The sequence below is a fragment of the Piliocolobus tephrosceles genome, chromosome 5, assembly GCF_002776525.5.
Source record: "Piliocolobus tephrosceles isolate RC106 chromosome 5, ASM277652v3, whole genome shotgun sequence".
NCBI lineage: Eukaryota > Metazoa > Chordata > Mammalia > Primates > Cercopithecidae > Piliocolobus > Piliocolobus tephrosceles.
The window spans coordinates 165,255,743-165,277,604 of record NC_045438.1 but is presented as its reverse complement, the minus strand read 5'-3'; the positions used below and the strand labels follow the sequence as shown (position 1 = coordinate 165,277,604).

At 47.5% G+C, this 21,862-nt stretch overlaps 2 protein-coding genes across 4 annotated transcripts in view; one reads left to right on the top strand and one right to left on the bottom strand.

The window, feature by feature from the left end:
- Positions 1–19,640, top strand: part of BPHL (biphenyl hydrolase like) — a 32,832-nt gene extending 13,192 nt beyond the window's left edge. The window contains exons 5-7 of one of the 3 annotated variants that reach the window (XM_023221085.1): positions 5,231–5,362; positions 8,235–8,358; positions 18,599–19,640. In XM_023221085.1, coding sequence (XP_023076853.1) covers positions 5,231–5,362; positions 8,235–8,358; positions 18,599–18,602 — 260 coding nt within the window. In that variant the 3' untranslated portion in view covers positions 18,603–19,640. Of the gene's footprint in view, positions 1–5,230; positions 5,363–8,234; positions 8,359–18,548 lie in introns of all 3 variants that reach the window. The other 2 variants (XM_023221084.1, XM_023221086.1) reach the window with 2 other exon arrangements.
- Positions 19,641–19,703: 63 nt separating this feature from the next.
- LOC113225258 (tubulin beta-2A chain) lies at positions 19,704–20,943 on the bottom strand. The gene has a single exon (XM_026456822.2). It carries the CDS (start codon positions 20,799–20,801, stop codon positions 19,902–19,904), a length of 900 nt encoding a protein of 299 aa, XP_026312607.2. The 5' UTR covers positions 20,802–20,943; the 3' UTR covers positions 19,704–19,901.
- Positions 20,944–21,862: the final 919 nt, after the last annotated feature.

The following is a 21,862-nucleotide window of genomic DNA, read 5'->3' as shown; positions in this document are numbered from 1 at the left end:
TCACACCAGCCTTCCCCTCAGCCACATCCTCTGCCAGGGCGTATTCATCGCTGACACAGCTCCTTGGGCTCAGCGTCTGGGAAAGCGTCCCGCAGCCCGGAGACCTGGCGGTGCTCTCCCTCCTGGACCCTGCCACACGTTGCACGTGCCTGTGTCACGGCCCTTCATCCTGGACACTGTCATCACTCATTCCCTTGCCTCGGTCACTGCAGTGGGAACTCACCACGTGCAGTTGCTCTGACTTTCCTTTCTTTATGAAAGCGAGAGTCTCTCAGTAGCGCGCACTCTTTACTCTCTGACATCTCTCTACTTCCCCTCCTGGCCACCCTTTCTTTCTCATCCCCCATTCTCTCCTAACTTGTGTCAGGATGGCTGTGGCCTGCCAGTCTGCTGTAACCAAGCCCCCACCATGCACCTCCTCTTGGCTCCTTGGTCATTCTGCAGCATTCGGGAACATGCTCATGATGTGTGCGCCATTGGTCACGCCCCGCTTCTTGAAGCTTTCTCTGTCTGGAAATTCTTGCCACCGTCTTCTCCCGACTTCCCCTCGTCTCTCAGGCTGTTCCCTGGCTGACACGTGCCTGCTCCCCCATGTGGGCCACAGTGTTGGGGTCCTCCAGGCATCACCCTCGGTGCTCTGCTCCCCTCTCACCCTCACACCTGAGTAGCTTCACTCAGCTCCTTGCTCCACCTAACTCCCAAACCCCACATATTCGACTGGTTTTTGTTTTTAAGAGACAAGTTCTCACTGGGCGTGGTAGCTCACACCTGTAGTCCCAGCACTTTGGGAGGCTGAGGCAGGAGGATCACTCGAGCCCAGGAGTTCAAGACCAGCCTGGGCAACATAGCAAGATCCCGTGTCTACAAAAAATACAAAAATTAGCCAGGCATGGTGGCATGTGCGTGTAGTCATAGCCATTTGGGAGGCTGAGGTGGAGGATCACCTGAGCCAGGGAGGTTGAGGCTGCAGCGATCTGTGATTGCACCACTGCACTGTAGCTTGGGTGACAGAGGCAAGACCCTGTCCCAACAACAACAAAAAAAAAGGAAAAAAAAAAGAGAGGAGTTCTCACTATGTTGCCTTATTCAACTTTTTATTCCATTTTCTTATCTGGTTGTCTCACACATACTTTAAATTCAGTCTGTCTAATGCTGCATTCATGGTTTTCCCTCTAGGCCTGTCCCTTCTGCTACATTTCTTGTCTTTATAAATAATACTCACCGGAATGTACTTTCTCCCTCAAAATAATATTTTAATTACTATTTATTGAGTGCCTGCCATGAGCTAAAGTCTATAACCATGTGTTATCCCTGTGAGATCTTTGATACTCAGCCTGCTTGTCATGTGAAAAACAGGGGCTCACAAAAGTGAGGAGACCCTCCAGACCACATCCCCACACTGCAGCCTGCAGCCACTCCGCTCCTCTGCTGGGCTCTGAGGGGACCCATCTTGCCCTCCCCCTCTCCCCCTCCCACCAGGCTCCCGCCAGCCACGTTGGTCCCGCCTGGGCTGATTCTGTGCCTCTCCAACCGGTCCAGGTCCTTGCCTCCTACCAGTCTGCCTTCCATGGTGCTCTGAGAGCAATTCAGCAACATGTACAGCTCATGGTATCTGACTTTAAGCCTTCCAGGACTCCCCACGACTTTGGTGATAAAGTTCAGGCTCCTTCACTTTGCTCATGGAATGAGTGGTCCGGCCTCTGCCTCTCCATGTCCCCTCCCCCCACTTCCCCCTCCCAACCACCAGTGTCCAGCCATCTGAGACCACCTGGCCCCCTGCAGCAGGTGGCGGGCTCCTGCCTCCTTGTGTGAGCCCTTCCTGCTCCCTTCCCACTCCTTCACTTGTTTGCTGACTTCCCTTCTCCCAGAACGGCCCAACCACTCCATGCTGCCGGAAGCCCTCACTGCTGCCGCCCCCTCTCCATTGCCCGTGTGAGCACACAGGCTGCTCTGCTGCAGATGGCGGCTGGTTCTTGTACCTGTCTCCTGGGGTGTAGGAGCAACAGTACCTCCCCAGGGCCTAAGTCCATGAGTGAAATTGCTGAGTGCTGTGCGCAGATACACGGCATTACAAGTGACAAATTATTTTCCAGGAAAATAAATTTACACTTCCACCAGCAATAGATGAGATTCCTTAACTTCTGCCTCTTCAACAAAAGCTTGAAATTCTCAGACTTCTTAATTCACTGGCCAATCAAATGGGTGTAAGATGTTATCTTATTGGGGTCTTAATTTGGATTTTATATTACTAATAAGATTGAAAATCTGTGTTTATCCACCATTTGAGTTTCTTCTGTATTATATCTATTCATGTATTTTTATTGGCTAAAAGTTTTTTATTGTGTAATAATTGATATGTGTAATACAGTATGTTTAGGTATGCAGTATGAAATGTAACAACAAAACAACCCCCAACTCTCCACCCAACTCAGCACCAGAACATGTTATCCCAGTGTGACTGCTGTGCAGTTTTAAGAAAATACTCTAATCCTAATTAATAACCTTTTAGGGTAACTGTGTTGCAAGCACCTTTTCACAATTGGTGGCTTGCCTTTTTATGGACCAAAGTACTTAATGAAAGGAAATGCCACAATGTTTTATTTTTCTTTCCTTTCCTTTTCTTTTCTTTTTTTTTTTTTTTTTTTTGAGACAGGGTCTCACACTATTGCCCAAGCTGGAGTGCAGTGGCTCCATCTCAGCTCACTGCAACCTGCTCAACATCAAACTATCCTTCTGCCTCAGCCTCCCAAGTAGCTGGCACTACAGGCATGTGCCACCACACCTGGCTAATTTTTGTATTTTTTGTAGAGATGGGGTTCCGCCATGTTGCCCAGGCTGGTCTCAAACTCCTGGACTTAAGTGACCCACCCACCTCAGCCCTCCAAAGTGCTGGGATTACAGGTGTGAGCCACCATGCCCGGCCTCACAAGGTTTTATTTTCTCATTGGTATGACTGATTTTGTTTGGTTTTAGATCCACCAACGTGTTTGCCTGTTTGTTTACTCACCTGTTCTTTCTTCACAAATGTTCCTTCTAAACGCATTTATCTTCTCTTCTTCCTGACGTTATTTTTAGAAGTTATTTAAGGGCAGCCTGTTAATGGTCAACTGAGTTTTTACCAGCAAGTGTCTTTTCTTTCACCCACCTTTTCTGCAAGTCTGTTTAGCTGAGTGTGGAAATGGACGTGGAAAATCATCGTCTACCCCATTCTGCAGTCTTCTGCCTTCCATCGTTGCTGTTGAGATGTTTCCTGTCCGTCTACATGGTTCCTGCTTCGGAGAGATGTGTCTTAACTCTCTGGCTGTTTTTCACATTTTCTCCTTACCTTTGATATATTGCTGTTTTAATTCATTCTGTCCAAGTGCAGATTTCATTTTACTTATCCTGTTTGGAATACGTTGCATTTTTGTTTGTGGATTCTTTGATTCATTTTGAAAAACACTCCCATCCATTATTTCTTCAAGTAGGCGTCTCGTTCATTCTCCTTATTCTCATCTTCTGAGACGAGTGGACTTTTGTAGACCTCGTCTTTCCGTCTTCCTTATCTCTTCTTCATCTTCTTGTCTCTGCATGGTGTTCTGCATCATTTCTTAAGATGTCTCTTCCAATTTTCTAGTTTTTCCATTAACTTTATAAAAACCCTGTTTGTTTCGTGACCTTTGGTTAGGAGCTAATATTTGCTTACTCTTTATCTGAAACCAAACAAAACGGTGAGCATAAATCGAGAGTGCTTTCCTTCCGAGAAGATGTGCATTTGCTGCTCTTGGGAACCACAGGATCATACCAGGTTGGGGCCATTTTTAGCTCAGCTTAATCCAGGAGTCTCAGGTTGGGCCCCCAGCCTGCCCGTGAACACTGCGTCTCCGCCCAGAGCAGGCCTGCCTTTGGAGCTGGCTTACTTCCTTTGCTGTATTTTCAGGGTTGTCTTTCTCATGTGCGGACACAGTCACACCCTGGTTTCCATTAACCACCGCAGCTTCAGCAATGCCACAAAATTCTGTTTTGTGAAAGATCTAGTTATTCCCCTGGAAAAAGGCCTTTCAGAGGGTACGGTCTGCCACACAGCCAAAAGTAGAAGCGTGTGCGGGGCCGTTTCACTAGCCGTCTTCACACTGTCTTGCTTGCTTCTCTCTCCCTTACCCCCCACCCCCAAACGTCTTCTTCCCACATGTTCTCCCCACCTGTTCACCCTGCCTCTACGTACCTCACTCAGGTCTTTGCATTCTTGTGCAGAGCAGTTCATCCTCTTCAGCCTTTATCTTCAACTCACGCGGGGCCTACCTCTGAATATTGAAGCCAATGAGCAGAAGCAGAGGCAGGCCCCAGGCGCTGTCCTGTGATGGGGGGTCCTCCCTCCTCAGAAGGTAGTTGTGACTGTCAATAGCAGTTTTTCCTCTATTTGGTGATTTGAATTCACTAAGCGCACGGTGAGTGCCTGCCGGGCCCCTGACGTGGTCTGGGATGCTGTAGAGATTATGTTCATATGAGTTCATGCTATTAGTGTTGTATTTCTTCCATGGGTAACATGTAGCTCTCAGTAAGCAATATTTAATATGCCCAAGAACATTAGAATCTTTACTTACCACAGTGTATTTAAAGAAATATGGAAAAGATTGGCCTAAGGAATCGCATTTGTTGGTTCACGTTAATGGCTGTTTTTAGCTATTCTTCCCTACTAGGGAATCATCTACAATATAGTTTGAAGTTTGGTACTTAGCCTTTTACATGCATATTTCTTCGGTAGCAGAAATTAGAATGAATACTTTGTGTGCGTTTTTCAACGTCCATACAAATGCAATGCAGAAAAAAACTCCTCTTTTGCAAATATTGTCGCTCTTACTCAGGTGACCCTGTTAGGGTCATATTTTCTTTTATCTTGTTTCTTTAAAGGAGAGCAGTAAGTGCAGCTCTAATTTCATTCACTTGGTAAGCACTGATTTGTGGGCCTGTTTTGTGGGAGGCACTAGTGTAGGCCCTGGGGCACAGTGAGGGGCAAAGTCCCTTCCACCGCACACAGGTCCTAGTGGGCGGCAGGCACTCAGTCGTGGGTCCAAAGGCACCGCCAAGCAGCAGCCAGGGCTAAACCGAGCAGAGGGTGGCAGGGAGCATTCCAGGCAGACGAGGCAGTGAGCACGTGGGCTCAGAAGTGGCTCTTGCTCGGAATACTTAAAGACAATACTTTAGTATGAAACTAAATGTTTCTTTGCCTACCTACACTTCTGTTTTTCAGGCATCCGAGATGTTTCTAAATGGAGTGAGAGAACAAGAAAGCCTCTAGAAGCCCTCTATGGGTATGACTACTTTGCCAGAACCTGTGAAAAGTGGGTGGATGGCATAAGACAGTTTAAACATCTCCCAGATGGTAGGTTACTGGGCTTGAAGGGCTCTCTGCCTGTTATAGAGGGTGCTCGAGTTCCTCCCCAGCGTTCCAGAATTGCTCAGTGATTCATGAATCTGCCCATCGCCCTCACACGCTCATGTGTGAACAGAACAGAGAATACTAGTTACTGTATACTGTGCCAGTTCTCGTGTCGTCAATCTGGCTTAACGTAGAGATAGGGCTGCATGTCCAAAGGTTCACATTGTTGAGTGTTTACTAGCAGACTGTTCTCTTTTCTTTCTTATCCTTGGTGTGTGTGTGATGACAAGATAATTACCCAGAAGCCTTGAACAGTTTCTATTTTCTAATTCCAGAATGAGTCATTCGAAAATAAATAGACCACAATATGTACAATATTTTTTCCTTTTTACACTTTTAGATGTGTCACCCCACGAGGACACTGTTAATCTTTAATCTCAATGGAGTTAATATGAGGAAGAAAATACTATTTTTTCCCATCTTCAGAACTGAGTGATATGACCTTAACTATGAACAAATATCTCCTATTCTTTTTTTTTTTTTTTAAGATGTAGTCTCACTGTGTCACCAGGCTGGAATGCAGTGGCATGATCTCAGCTCACTGCAATCTCTGCCTCCCGGGTTCAAGCGATCCCCCTGCCTCAGCCTCCCAAGTAGCTGGGACTACAGGCGTGCACCACCACACAGGCAATTTTTTTTTGTATTTTAGTGGAGACAGGGTTTCACCATGTTGGCCAGGATGGTCTTGATCTCCAGATCTCATGATCTGCCCACCTTGGCCCCCCGCAAGTGCTGGGATTACAGGCCTGAGCCACCAAACCTAGCCTCCTATTCTTTATCTGAAAAATTACCAAGATTTCCAGTTAAAGTAAGAATTGACATCTTGAAGAGAAATTCTGAATTATAGTTTATTTTCATACAGCTATTTATGTTTATAATCTCATTTTTCTTTTTTTTTTAATTGCTGAGAAAATAGAGTAGCTGAGATCTAATCTTGGAGTGCATTGTTACAAAATGGTTGTGATTGAAGGACCAATTTAATCGTTTAGGTGATCATTTCCTGCATGAGTCATCTGCCAGAACTTTCACAATGAAAAGGACATTTGGAAATGTTACTCTTCTGGTCTGAGTTGAAAGCAGCAAATATATCAAATATATGCCTTATAATGCTCCTGTTCAGATGCAGTATCCACCCATGGAAACAGGCCCTGGAAATCTCTGCTCTTAAAACAAAACAAAAAAATGCCATAAAGCAATGTTTGAGACAGTTCTCTATTAAAGAGGGCACATTTGTAAAATGTAAACTTTTATGTTTTATTGAAGAGAGTAGTGAAAAGATAGGAAGATTTAAAGGTGGAAATAGGGCTAAATCAGCAATTCAAAACTACGTTCATGATGCAGAGGCTGTAGCAGTGCATAAACTCTCTCACAGCGAGGCCCTTCATGATGTGTCCCCCTTCTGTGCTGGCTAATTTGGTAGGAGCCCTATTTTCCTCACTGTCCTCTCAGGTTTATGGATGCTTGGTATAGCATAGGGATTCATTGCACGGCTCTGGAGTGTGGTGGGCCTGAGTGCATTCTGGCTGTGCCCCTGGCTTGCTGTTAGAATGGATCTGGGCAGGTAACTTCGCTTCTTGAAACTTCAGTTTCCTGTCTGTGACCTCGAAAAGCTGTTGTGGGGATTAAATGAGATATGATCTGTTCAGCTTTGGTGCAGGATCAAAGACAGAGTAAGTGCCTAATGAAAGGTTGGCATTACTGTTATCACAAAAGTACTTAACAGACAAACATTTTTATATGCTGAATGAGTTAAAACATGTAACTACTGGGTTTAACAGATATGAAATTGTGTAAACAGTTCCTGGTACAAAGTGAGCACTCAGGAATATTGACTTTGATCATCACATGATGAAGCAGTTGGCCAGTGTGTGTCATCTCGGGACAGGAGAGGGAAGTGTCAGAGACCTGGAGAAGTATTTCCCTAGTCACCGGGTCCCCTTCTCACTTAGCAGGCGGGGACTTGCCACTGAAGAGGAGGGAAAGGCCCAGGGCAAGGCAGGGCAGCACTGCACTGTGGGGGCAGCTCCCAGCCTTCTCAGCGCTGCAGCGCCTTCTTCTTGACACACACGGAGAAGGGAGGGAGGAGAAGGAAAGAGCTAGCTTAGGGATGTCGGGAACCGCAGGTGCAACTCTCCTTTTAGCCCCACAACAGCCCCCGGGAACTATGATTGTTCCTGTTTGTGGCTGAAGCTCCCAGTGGTTAAGGGGCCACCACAGTCTTACAGAGGCAGGAAACTGCAGTACGGGGACTAGGGCCCAGGCTGTCCATCTTTGCCTTCGGAAAGTTCTCATACATGGGGGTAAGTCCTTCCAGTCTCTCCAAAGGAGTGTCACAGAGGCATCAGTGATAAGGCATCAGTGATGCGCAGGTTGTATAATGAATTCATTGTGAGGCTCATGTGCTTTGAGGACTGGCCGGGGCCCCTACACTCATCTGAAATGTGATTTCCAGGGAAAAGCTCTGCAGGTGTCCAGCACCTACCCCTGTTTTCACATTGGGAACCGCCACTGTGGAATATAGTGGTGGGGTGTTTATTTGAGTTTCCTACTGTTTTATGTGAATTTAAATCAGGCTGCTTATTTACTAGTAGAACTCAGAAACAGGCAAACAAACAAGAAACAGAGAGAATCAGAAAAGGGAATCCAAAGAATGTGAGAGCTGGAAGGGATCCCAGGCACGGTCAAATCCAAACCGCAGTTTTTACAGATAGGGAAACTGAGGGCCAAGGAGGGGCAGGGCTCGCCGAGCTTTGCTTCCTCTGACAGCGTAGAATGGTTGCACTACAGCAGATTTCTTGTGCTGTGTATCCTTCAGGTAACATCTGCCGGCACCTGCTGCCCCACGTCCAGTGCCCCACCTTGATTGTGCACGGTGAGAAGGATCCTCTGGTCCCACGGTTTCATGCCGACTTCATTCATGAGCACGTGAAAGGCTCACGGTAAGTCCTGTCACCACCTTCACACTCCCCGCCACAGAGCCTCGGAGTCAATGGGCAAAGCTCCTGGAAGGAAAAGAACCAAGAGCAGTTGGAGTTTTAGAGTACACGGCCCCCCTTTTTGCCAGTGCCAGTCAGTAGCACCGCTTTATTTAGGGTGCCACGGAGGACAGGAGCCCTGAACTGTGGGTGGTTGGTCACCGGAAGGAAAGGCGCGTTCAGATAGACAGCTCTTCCTTTTATGAGTGGCAAACATGCTCATAGGTGCTAAGCCCTGTCACTTGGTAATAGTTCAGGTTTATTTCCATCAGTATTAACCGAAACAATTTCACACAATTTGGGAATTTTCAGTTTAGTTTTTTATCACTATGAAAGCACTGACCGCCCAATTTTTAAAAATCTGTTAAACCAAATTTCTGATGTCTGCTGACAGGCAGCGCCACTCAGCACGGTGAATGGTAGTGTTCCCTGTCCCTGAGGCCCTCAGGCCAGCCGGGAAAGCAGGCACAGAAACAGCTCCAGTGCTTCCTTGTCGCTCTGTTCTGTGATATATTTAACAACGGATTTCTCAGAGAATTTTTAAATGAGGATAAAAAGTTTCTTTTCTATAATAAAATACAATTACCATAAACCTTTATAATTCCTATATCCATAATGGATAATGCTGTATCCATTTAGCATTTTTTAAGTTAAAAGGCATCTCTTTATTCCACACATCCCTCCTATGCCACTTCAACCATGAAGCCAAAATACACACGAGCCTGTGTAACAAATAATTCATGTGGTGAGAGCGTAGAGTCAGTGAAGAGCAAAGGTGGGAGTTAGGCAGGATTATTTTGTGGGTGGACAAAGAGGTTTAGTGGAGGAGTTTTTTTTTTTTTTTTTTTTTTTTTTGGAGCTAGAGTCTCGCACTGTCGCCTGGGCTGGAGTGCAGTGGCGTGATCTCGGCTAACTGCAACCTCCGCCTCCCGGGTTCAAGCGATTCTCCCACCTCAGCCTCCCAAGTAGGTGGGATTGCAGGTGTGCGCCACCACGCCCAGCTAATTTTTTTGTATTTTTAGTTGTAACGGTTTTCGCTACGTTAGCCAGGCTTGTCTCAAACTCCTGACCTCATGATCCGCCTGTCTTGGCCTTCAAAGTGCTGGGATTACAGGCGTGAGCAACCACGCCCCGCTTGGAGTTTTTAAATTGATATAGTAGGGGCTGGGCACAGTGGCTCACAGCTGTAATTCCAGCACTTTGGGAGGCTGACGTGGGCGGTTCACTTGAGGCCAGGAGTTCAAAACCAGTCTGGCCAACATGACAAAACCCCATCTCTAGTAAAAATACAAAAATTAGCTGGGCATGGTGGCAGGCGCCTGTAATCCCAGCTACTCAGGAAGCTGAGTCAGGAGAATCACTTGAACCTGGGAGGCAGAGGCTGCAGTGAGTCAAGATTATGCCACTACATTCCAGCCTGGGTGACAGAGTGAGACTCTGTCTCAGAAATAAATAAATAAATATAAATAAATGTATTTAGTAGGCAATAAAAGGTATTTTCAAACTAGACTTTACAAAATTATACTACTAAGTCATGGTCATGGTACAAAATTCCAATAGTATACTTTCTTATTAATCCTTGCAGAAGTTTTTTTTTTTTTTTGAGGCGGAGTTTTGCTCTTGTTGCCCAAGCTGAAGTGCAATGGCGTGATCTTGGCTCACTGCAAGCTCTGCCTCCCAGGTTCAAGTGATTCTCCTGCCTCAGCCTCGTGAGTAGCTGGGATTACAGGCGTGTGCCACCACGCCCAGCTAATTTTTGCATTTTTAGTAGAGACATGGTTTCACTGTGTTAGCCAGGATGGTCTCGATCTCCTGACCTCATGATCCGCCTGCCTCGGCCTCCTGAAGTGCTGGGATTACAGGCATGAACCACCACGCCCGGCCTACATAAGTTTTTTATGCAATCTCAGTTTTTGTGCTTTTGATTGTGTGTGTTTGCAGTGTGCAAAGTGATGTCTCCATATGGCACTTAATATTTTAAAAGGTATTTTTTATATAGTATCTAGTTATAGTTTATGACACACTTATGAAAAATATTATCGATTTTACAGATGAGAAATCACGGCTGAGAGATGTTAAGCAATCTTTCAAGGCTGCATAGCTAGTAAATAATGAATCTCAGATTTTTCTCCTAATATGGTGCTTTTCCACCACGGTACAGCTGCCACTTCTCTCTTAATATGTACGATGGTAACGTGCCTAGAATAAGATACCAGGTGACCTGGTTAATTGTCTTCCAGCTTCAGAAATGACAGATTTTTGCACAGTGACATACATAGTAAATGTGGTATGTGCCCTTAAACAGCCAGGTTCAATTAAAGTCAGTCTACAAGAACGTTTAATTTAGGAATTAAAGTTTAATTTAAGCCCATCTCCTAGCAACAGAATACATCGGTATAGGAGAAAAACACCCTTACTATGCAGATATTAATTGTTTTAGTAGACTATTTGATGGAAGATCACTTTCTTAAAGCAATATTCTTTGGAGGAAATCGGTGGAGTATAAAGTGTTATTAGCAATGACTGTTGAAAACTGGATTGTAGCGCCGGGCGCGGTGGCTCACGCCTGTAATCCCAGCACTTTGGGAGGCTGAGGCAGGTGGATCATGAGGTCAGGAGATCGAGACCATCCTGGCTAACACGGTGAAACCCCGTTTCTACTAAAAATACAAAAAATTACCCAGGCGTGGTGGCAGGTGCCTGTGGTCCCAGCTACTCAGAAGGCTGAGGCAGGAGAATGGCGTGAACCCGGGAGGCAGAGCTTGCAGTGAGCTGAGAAGAAAACTGGCTCGTATTTTCTACTTATTACCTTCCTCTGCTGTAAGAGACCTCTATGTTGGGCATGAGCCTACCTAGAATGTGGTTGGTTTATTTTGGTTTCCACAAAACGAAGGCAGATTCCCTGAGTACCAAAACCCGACTGTGTTGTGTGCACATCTGACAGCAGGGAAACAACTCGGTGTAGCAAGCTTCCAGTGAACTGGATATTTCATTGCCTTGCCAGGTACTTTTGTTTTTTTGAGGTAGGGTCTCACTCTGTCACCTAGGCTAGGGTGCAGTGGTGGGATCATACCTCACTGCAGCCTCGAACTCCTGGGTTCAAGCCATCCTCTCACCTCCCAAAGTGCTGGGATTACAGGTACAAGCCACCATGCCCAGCTGCCAGGTACACTTAATTAAACTTAAAGGCACAGGCCAGGCGCAGTGGCTCACACCTGTAATCCCAGCACTCTGGGAGGCCGAGGTGGGCAGATCACCTGAGGTCAGGAGTTCAAGACCAGCCTGGCCATCATGGTGAAACCTCATCTCTACTAGAAATACAAAAATTAGCCAGATGTGGTGGGCACCCATAATCCCAGCTACTCAACATGCTGAGGCAGAGAATCATTTGAACCTGGGAGGCAGAGGTTGCAGCGAGCTAAGATCATACCACTGCACTCCAGCCTGGGCAACGAGAGCCGAAACCCTGTCTCCAAAAAAAGAAAAAAAAAAAAAAAAAAAAACACTTAAAGGCACAGACTATCCCTTCCCAGATTTTTACCAAGAAATACAGATTATATGTGAAGCAAACACCAAACTGCCCTTCTTGCCTCAGAAGGAGGCTGAACAAAGTGTGGACTTGCTCAGCAGGTCTGCTTCCAGCTTATGTTCATTTGTCTCTTTCTCTCCTCTCTTCGTGGTAGAAGAAAAATAAGACTCGCTTATTTTTATTTTAAGCAAAGAGGCCTTAGAGATCACTCAAGCCGGGTGATTTTAAAATGTGTTTTGAGTCGATTGAAGCCCTTCCTCTAACAAGCTCTTTTTTTTTTTTTTTTTTGAGACGGAGTCTCGCTCTGTCGCCCAGGCTGGAGTGCAGTGGCCGGATCTCGGCTCATTGCAAACTCCGCCTCCTGGGTTTACGCCATTCTCCTGCCTCAGTCTCCCGAGTAACTGGGACTACAGGTGCCCACCACCTCGCCCGGCTAGTTTTTTGTATTTTTTAGTAGAGACGGGGTTTCACCGTGTTAGCCAGGATGGTCTCGATCTCCTGACCTCGTGATCCGCCCGTCTCGGCCTCCCAAAGTGCTGGGATTACAGGCTTGAGCCACTGCACCCGGCCTCTAACAAGCTCTTATGCCGAAGTCTGAGATACGAAACACGCAGTGAGAGCTGCTCAAACGACAGCAGTGACAGCAGGCTTTGCCTTTCTGTCTCCTGTGTCCACATTTTCTCATACAAGTACAGCAGTCATAATAGATTAGGACCTACTCATATGACTTCACTTCAAATTAGTTACCTCTTTAAACACCCATGAACCAGCGCAAGACCTGTCTCTTAAAAAAAAAAAAAGAAGGCCAGGCACAGTGGCTCATACCTGTAATCCCAGCACTTTGGGAGGCCGAGGCGGGCAGATCACAAGGTCAGGAGATCGAGACCATCCTGGCTAACATGGTGAAACCCCGTCTCTGCTAAAAATACAAAAAATTAGCTGGGTGTGGTGGCGGGCCTACCCAAAGGAGGTCACACTCTGAGATGCTGGGAGTCAGGATCTAAGCATATCAATATGAGGGGTACAATCCAGCCCATCACGGTGCTTCTGAGGAGGTGCTCAGATCTCAGGAACCAGAGGCCTGGTTCTGGGTGTCAGACTTGGCTGCAAATGATGAGCCCCTCGCCTCTCGCCTGCAGCCGCTCTCCACCCCTCAGCCCCCGCCTCCGCCTGCCTGAGTGTGTGCTCACCCCTTAGGCCAGGACTCAGTCGGCTCCTCGGTGAGGCTTCCTTGCCTCTGCCTGCCCCTCCAGTTGCTCGCTCACCTATCTGAGGTCATGTGGCTCCTTATTCATACCTTTTTTCTTCTTCTTCTTCTTCTTCTTCTTTTTTTTTTTTTTTGAGACAGAGTCTCACTCTGTCCCCCAGGCTGGAGTGCAGTGGCGCAATCTTGGCTCACTGCAAGCTCCGCCTCCCGGGTTTACGCCATTCTCCTGCCTCAGCCTCCCTAGTAGCTGGGACTACAGGTGCCACCACCACGCCCGGCTAATTTTTTGTATTTTTAGTAGAGACGGGGTTTCACCGTGTTAGCCAGGATGGTCGTGATCTCCTGACCTCATGATCCGCCCGCCTCGGCTTCCCAAAGTGCTGGGATTACAGGTGTGAGCCACTGTGCCTGGCCTTCTTCTTTTTTTTTTTTTAAGAGACAGGTCTTGCACTGTCATCCAGGCTGGAGTGCAGTGGTGTGGTCACGGCTCATTACAGTCTCCTGAATAGCTAAGACAACACCATTATTAGTGTAGGTATATGGCCATATTTGGGTTCTCCAAAGAAATAGAACCAACAATACGTGTATGTGTGTATGTATATATAGGTAGAAAGAAAGAGATTCATTACAGGGAATTGGTTCATGGAGTATGAAAGCTGACAAGTCCCAAGGTCTGCAGAGTGAGTTGGCCAGCTGGAGACCCAGGAGAGCCAAAGGTGTGGTTCCCGTCTAAGTCTGAAGGCCTGACAGCCAGGAGAGGTGATGGCGTGGTTCTAGTGTGAAAGCCGGAGGCTTGAGACCCAGGAAGAGCCAGTGTTTCAGCCTGAGTCCAAAGGTAGGAAAAAGTCAACATCGCAGATTGAAGGTCACCAGGTAGGAGGAATCCCTGTTCTCAGCCTTCTTGTTCTACTCAGGCTTTCAGCAGATTGGAGGAGACCCACCACACTGGGGAGGGCCTCTGCTTCACTCAGTGGATTCAAATGCTAACCCATCCAGAAACACCCTCATGAACACACTCAGAAATAACGTTTGACCAAATATCTGAGCACCCTGTAGCCCAGTCAAGTTGACACAGAGTGTACAGTCACAGGGTGAAGGGCTGATGGATGCCATCTCTGCAAAGGCCTGGGCCTTGTGTTGGGTTCACCAGAGGCTGTGCTGGCAGCGAGGCGTCAGGCCTGGGATGTCTGTGCAGTGGACGGGTCACTGTCCTCTGTCTGAACCACAGAACGGAAGGAAGTGCCTCTTTCTGCAGCTTCCTTGGCTGTTTGGGTCTGGCCACCAGTGGTAAGATGGCCCTAGTCCTCCCAGGCAGGCCAGTGGGAGGCTTACCACTAGGTGGAGTGAAATGAATTGGCTTAGGTGGAAAAGATTCACACCAGTGACCATGGTTCATTTTCAGCTCCATAGAAAAGTGAAGCCAGGTTCTGGTGGGGAGGTAGATGCTACAGGCAGGCAGGGCTGCAGCTTCCGCTCTGTACTGCCTCCAGCCTGGACGCAGTGGTTTGCCTGCTCCTCTGCTACTGCCCCGGGTGACAGTTCCCCACCACTGGCATCCCAGCCCTCCTCTTCCCAGGTGCTGCTTTCAGCTCCTCCCAGCTGCTGCTCAGGTGGAAGGGAAAACCGTCAGCTCCAGACGCTGCTTGTGGGCTCATTACAGCATTTACTGCACACAGAATTAGCCAGTGCTTATCAAGTTGAGTCCCTTGTATTAATATTTCAAGCAGTGTGGTCTGAACCTTTCCAGACAAATCTTCCTTGCAAGATTCTATTAAAACCACTCTTCAGAGAAGAAGCCTCCAGCTGGAGGTGTTGTGTTAGCCAACAAGTGTAGGTTAATTGTGCTCCCCTGAGTCAGTCATTGTTTAATATGCTGCACAGATTAATACCTTAAGGACTTCTGCACATTGTACAGTGCAATACAAATATACTAATAAAATAACAGCAGACGTTTGTTAAGCTTACCACGTACCCACAGACCCTGTGCTGCATACGTGAATCTACTATCTCATTTCATCCTCAGAATGATTCTACGGAGTAGATTCTGTTACTGTCCGCATTTTCCAGATGAGGAATTGTGACTCAGGGAGATGGATGTAGCCTGTCAGTTCGGACTCGGTGCTGGTTACACAAAACATGTCCTGGCCCCATAAAGCCGGTGTTTTCCTCCCGCGATCATGCCTCCAGTTTACATCCAGCTGTCACAGGAAGAAAGCTTTCCTGCAGTCCAGGGCCCGACTAGGTCCCCACAGTCACAGCAGACTTGGAAAGGCTTTGTCCTCCACACACCACTTAAAAGCACCAACCCAGCAGCCCGAGGGTCCCCTAGCAGCCCACTGTAAGCCGACACACTGCCCAGAAAGTAGCCTCCGGGGCAGTTTTGCATCTAATGCTTGTGTCTACTGCTTGAGAGATGGTTGCATTTGAGAAAAGGAGCTCTCAGTGAGCTGTTGCCTCCACCATCCCCAAATGCCTGGTCAGCCCTAACCCAGGAGAGCCTGTCCAGCCGGGCAGTCCCCAGCTTCATCAGCAGCAAGAAGCTTGTGGTTCGCCCACCATTACCTTTTTGTTTGTTGGTTTGTTTGTTTGTTGTGACATAGAGCCTTGCTCTATTGCCCAGGCTGGAGTACAGTGGTGGGATCTTGGCTCACTGCAACCTCTGCCTACTGGGTTCAAGTGATTCTCCTGCCTCAGCCTCCCAAGTAGCTGGGATTATAGGCATACACCACCATGCCTGGCTAATTTTTGTATTTTTAGTAGAGACGGAGTTTCACCATGTTGACCAGGCTGGTCTTGAACTCCTGACCTCAAGTAATCCACCCATCTCGGCCTCCCAAAGTGCTGGTACTACAGGCATGAGCCACCGTGCCTGGTCTAGTACCTTTTTCTTAGATGGGGCTTTCTAGAAGAAGCAGAATGAAAAAGGACAATATTTAGTTTCTGAATAAAAAGGGGCTACTGGCAACCAGGTTTGGAGGGCGTCAGAAGGAATGCCTGAAGAAGTGATATGCCATGTTGCTGCCCAGTTTCACACTGGAGGAGATGCTGTGCAAAGATCCAGCGGCCTGCTTTGGGTTCCAGTTAAAACAAAAGTACATACTGGCACTCTGTGGATTACAGACTTACTGACAACTTTATGGATTCATAGACTAAGTTTTGTTACGTTGATCCAAGGTGAAGACACGCCACAGCGCATTACTTGTGGCCTTGTTACTGTCTAACTCCCTGAGTTACAGGTGAAAAGTTCAGCTAAAGAGGAAAAGGGCTCCAGGCGGGGCAGGAAAGGTAGCGTCGCGAGGCCAGCATCTCACCTCTGCCATTTTGACTTAAAAGAGCTGTATCGACAGAGGTAAAGTGACCCATACGTTTATCTTGGGGTTAGCTTCTAGTTCCTCAGAATATCTGGAATCATGTCTTGTTTCTGAAGGTGCAACATGCAATGAGGAACCTGCCCTGGCAGCGGAACTCGTGTTCGTCCTCCGAAGCCCCTTCCTTTCCCACTCGGCGATGTGTTAGCAGTGGGAGGTTTCGTGCTCATTTTTCTGGAGAATGTTATTGTTTGAAAAGCACTCTCCACAAAGCATGTGATTACATCCTTTTGTTACTTGGGTGAGAATCTAGGGCAGCTACAGAGCTCCTGCCTTGCCTTGACAGCTGATATTCATGACTGTGTATTGTGGTCCTGTTCCCAAAGAGGAACACACAGTAGAGTTTCCGTGCAGTGAAACCCATGTCAGACCTAAGGGAGGCAAGGGCTGCTAAGGAGCTTGAAATGACCCTCAAAAGATATCAAGGAGAACAGTTGTTTTCATATTCTCTTCTGTCTATCTGTCCATCTGTCCATTCATCCATCCTGCATTCAGAGCAGGTCTCCCATATTTTAATGAAGGGAACCTAATTTTTATTTCCCCAAGATCTAGAGATTAGGAAGAGTGCAGACAGTGCCGAACGGCTAGAAAGAAAGGATTCACAGCGAGGGTCTCCTTCCTTCCTTATGGGAAACCAACAAATCATAGCCAGATGGGCTGGGCTGTCTACGGAGGAGGACTTCACGTATGGCAGGCTGGGGACTCCCTGCCTCCCAGTCCAGCTTAGTGCAGGTTAGGGGATGCAATTTAGCCTATACGTGACCTTCTGTGACCTCTCAGCATCCTTGGCAATTGGTTCTTTCCTGTTTCCTGAAAACAAAGGCCTTGAGTGTCCCTGCAAACCCTGTTCCTTGTGTAGGCGACTGGGATCCTATCTTTGGGGTAGGTGCAAGTCATCCTTCTTTTCTGAATAAAGTTGAATTTTAGAATGTTCTGGTTGTAATAGCATTACTAATTTTCCAAGGCCCTTGGAAAGGTCCCAACAATATGTCTTCCTTTCAAGTTGATTCTCCTGGTACCCCATTCCCACCCGCAATGTGGTGGCTGAGTTGGAAGAGGCCCAGCATCTTCCAAGGACAGCTCCCTGCCCCACAGTTCCTCCCTCGAGCCTGCTGAGGTTCTGAGCTGTCAGTCCCCAGGTATTGAAAGTCAAAAACTTCGGCAACATGGTAACGCATTCTGCCCCAATATTGTCCTTTGAATGTCTAGTTATCATTGTAGACAAAGTGGCCTGAACTTAGGCTTTCATCCTAGAACCTTTAACACTTTTACTGTTTCTGTACTTTTGTAGCTAATAAGTCAAATATAGAACAAAGAGAAGGCTGCATTTATTCAGGAAACTGTAAACCCGTCCCATTTTATCACAGTCCTATTGAAAGGAAGAAGCCTTATGAGGACAGTGTTTGCCACAACGCTGAGCCGTGACAGCTGCAGCGCTCCCGGAGCACAGGGCTGCTGGCGTGGGCTCACCACCCTCACAGCCATTTGTCTGGCGGCTTGTGTGTAGATGGATTTGTTCAGTAATCCAAAAATGGAAGGGTGATTTGGAGCGCTGAGCAGCAGGCTGAGGGCGGCTGTGCATTCTGCTTCGCACTTGCCCGCTACATCGACAGCCCCAGAAACTCACCTGGCTCAGCCCAGTGCATTCTGGACATTTCTTATTTTTATCATCTTACCGACCTTCTCTCTTAAAATCAACTTCATTAAAATGGATTTTTCTAGAGTAACCACCAAATCACCTCCCCAACTCTCAGTCCGTTTTCCGGTCAAACCATTTGTTACTTGATTCAATTCCAAATATAATGTGTGTCTGCTACTGTTAAGTCATTGCCTTACAGTCAACCTCAGGGGTAGTCATCAACTCCAAGAGTTTCACGTTTCTGTCTGTATTCTTAGAAAGTTGATGGGTTACATTTTCTCCTCGATAGTGCTCACGGGGAAAATGTGGCAATTTTTCACTTCAGATGTTTGTGAAATATTGGGGAGAGTGAGGGGTTTGTTCTTAAATGGTGTGCCATTGACCCAAAGCATTTTTTCTTTCTTTTTTTAGGCTGCATTTGATGCCAGAAGGCAAACACAACCTGCATTTGCGTTTTGCAGATGAATTCAACAAGTTAGCCGAAGACTTCCTACAATGAGAATGCACACTTGAGTCTTGGTGGTTCCTTCGTGTGGGGCTTGATCGTGTTGCTGCCTGTTACCATGATGCCTTTGAAACTCTCCGCCTTTGAGACTTTCTACCCCTCCCTTCAATCTTATCCTAACCAAATGAGAATAATGACATATTGAAAATAGCCTCTAGCTTCAGGCTGGGCACGGTGGCTCACCGCTGTAATCTCAGCACTTTGGTAGGCTGAGGTGGGAGAATTGCCTGAGCCCAGGAGTTCAAGATCAGCTTGTGCAATATAGGGAGACTCTGGCTCTGCAAAAAAAAGTTTTTTAAAATTAGCCAGGCGAAGTGGCACACACCTGTGGTCCCAGCTGCTCGGGAAGCTGAGGTGGAGGATCACTTGAGCCAATTCAAAGCTGCAATGAGCTGTGATTGCATCACTGCGCTCCAACCTGGGCAACAGAGTAAGACCTTGTCTTAAAAAAAAAAAAAAAAAAAAAAAGGAATAAAGCCTCTAACTTCAATAGCTATGAAAATTAAATCTGATTTTCTAATATGAAGTTGTGATAGGTTATACCATTGTCTTAACAGGTGAATTCCTGCCATAATTTACTTTCAAATAAATTTTACCTGGAGAATGTGTAGTGTTAATGTTGGAGATTTTAAGACGTCTTGAATTTATACTGTACCTTTTATCTGAGAGGTTCAAGCTTCACTTGTGTTTTTATTTGTGTTTATCATATTCAAAGAGAAGTAGGGAGAGTCCGTGCCCGAGGTCCTCAATTCTAAGATCATAGGACGTCCTGAACAGCAGCAGATAGGAGCAGGTTTGCTTTACCCCGTGTCCCTCTTTACTCCTGGTTCACTTTTGAGAGATGAATACTTTGGGCCAGTGAAGGTGAACAAAATACGTATTTTCGTTGCTCTGTACTAAAAGGGCAAGAATGCTATTAAAATACTAAAGCAGAAATCCTACATTGCTGTTAAACTTTGATTACCACAATAAAAACAGTGACAAGTTAAACCCTGAAACTTTATACTCAAGCATTTAGAGAAAGAATAAAAATTACTTGAAGTGAGAAGAGACCACAAGGATTTCTACACATGCTTTTTTATTAGTATAGATACCTTCACAGACAATACCGTAATGTTTAGAGGAGTTCCACGTCATTACATCAACAGTGTGAATTTTTCTAACAGAGGCAAAACTGAGCACCATAGTTTACAAGTAGAAAGACCATGCTTGAGGACAATAGAAGTTCACTAAGGATGCACGATTGATTTCAGAAGTTCTTAAGCCTCGTCCTCACCCTCCTCCTCCTCGAACTCCCCCTGTTCGTCGGCCGTGGCGTCCTGGTACTGCTGGTACTCGGACACCAGGTCGTTCATGTTGCTCTCGGCCTCGGTGAACTCCATCTCGTCCATGCCCTCGCCCGTGTACCAGTGCAGGAAGGCCTTGCGCCGGAACATGGCCGTGAACTGCTCCGAGATGCGCTTGAACAGCTCCTGGATGGCCGTGCTGTTGCCGATGAAGGTGGCCGACATCTTCAGGCCGCGGGGCGGGATGTCGCACACGGCCGTCTTCACGTTGTTGGGGATCCACTCCACGAAGTAGCTGCTGTTCTTGTTCTGCACGTTGAGCATCTGCTCGTCCACCTCCTTCATGGACATGCGGCCGCGGAAGATGGCAGCCACCGTCAGGTAGCGGCCGTGGCGCGGGTCGCAGGCGGCCATCATGTTCTTGGAGTCGAACATCTGCTGGGTGAGCTCGGGCACCGTGAGCGCGCGGTACTGCTGGCTGCCCCGGCTGGTGAGGGGCGCGAAGCCGGGCATGAAGAAGTGCAGGCGCGGGAAGGGCACCATGTTCACCGCCAGCTTGCGCAGGTCTGCGTTCAGCTGGCCCGGGAAGCGCAGGCAGGTGGTGACCCCGCTCATGGTGGCCGACACCAGGTGGTTGAGGTCCCCGTAGGTGGGGGTGGTCAGCTTCAGGGTGCGGAAGCAGATGTCGTACAGGGCCTCGTTATCAATGGAGTAGGTTTCATCTGTGTTTTCCACCAGCTGGTGGACAGAGAGGGTGGCGTTGTAGGGCTCCACCACCGTGTCTGACACCTTGGGTGAGGGCATGACGCTGAAGGTGTTCATGATGCGGTCTGGGTACTCTTCCCGGATCTTGCTGATGAGCAGGGTGCCCATCCCGGACCCGGTGCCGCCCCCCAGAGAGTGGGTCAGCTGGAAGCCCTGGAGACAGTCACAGCTCTCTGACTCCTTCCTCACCACATCCAGGACTGAGTCAACCAGCTCGGCTCCCTCTGGCCCAGTTATTCCCAGCTCTGCTCTGGCCTGCCTAAAACATGTCATTTTGACTACGGAGGAGAAGGTAGGACTGGTCTTAGACTGGCAGATTCTTCCCTTTTGAATACTCTTCTTTTACCTAAAGAAATATTTTTCTTTTTCTTTTTTGTTTTTGTTTTTTGAGACGGAGTCGTGCTCTGTCCTCCAGGCTGGAGTGCAGCATTGCCATCTTAGCTCACTGCAACCTCTGCCTCCCAGGTTCAAGCAATTCTCCTGCCTCATCCTCCCTGGTAGCTGGGATTACAGGCACCTGCGACCATGCCCAGCTGATTTTTATATTGTTAGTAGAGACAGGGTTTCACCATGTTGGCCAGGCTGGTCCCAAACTCCTGACCTCAGGTGATTTACCCACCTTGGCCTCCCAAAGTGCTGGGATTACAGGCGTGAGCCACCTCACCTGGCTGGAAATATTTTTGTATGTCAGTGACTCTCAAAAACACTCGGGATCATAATAAAGTTAGAAGTTTAGCAAATCTGAGGCCACTGATTGAGGAAGAGGGTAGGGTTAGAAAACTTAATTGGTTCTCAAATACATACATTTTTAACAGGCATTCTCTTTATACTCAAGTACAATTAAACAGGCAAGGTGAAGGCAGTGTGACCAGGAGAGAAGGTGGCCTCGGCATCTGTCTAGCTCTGGCCATAACCTGTGCTTTTGGCCCCTGACTCTTTGAAGTCCTTTGAAGTTGCCTATAGCCTATGAAGCCTGGCTTGAAGCTTTTCCGTGCTCTTTCTTCCTTCCAGTCTGAGGCTGCTCTGCAACGGAAGGGCTGCGGCAGCCCTCTGCAGGCTGGCGTTGATCTGTGAGCCATGACCGCCCACGGACTGCGTGGAGCTAGGCCAGGACTCAGGGCTGCCGTGGACACAGTGTCACCTCGGCACTGAACACTAAGAACTGTGCT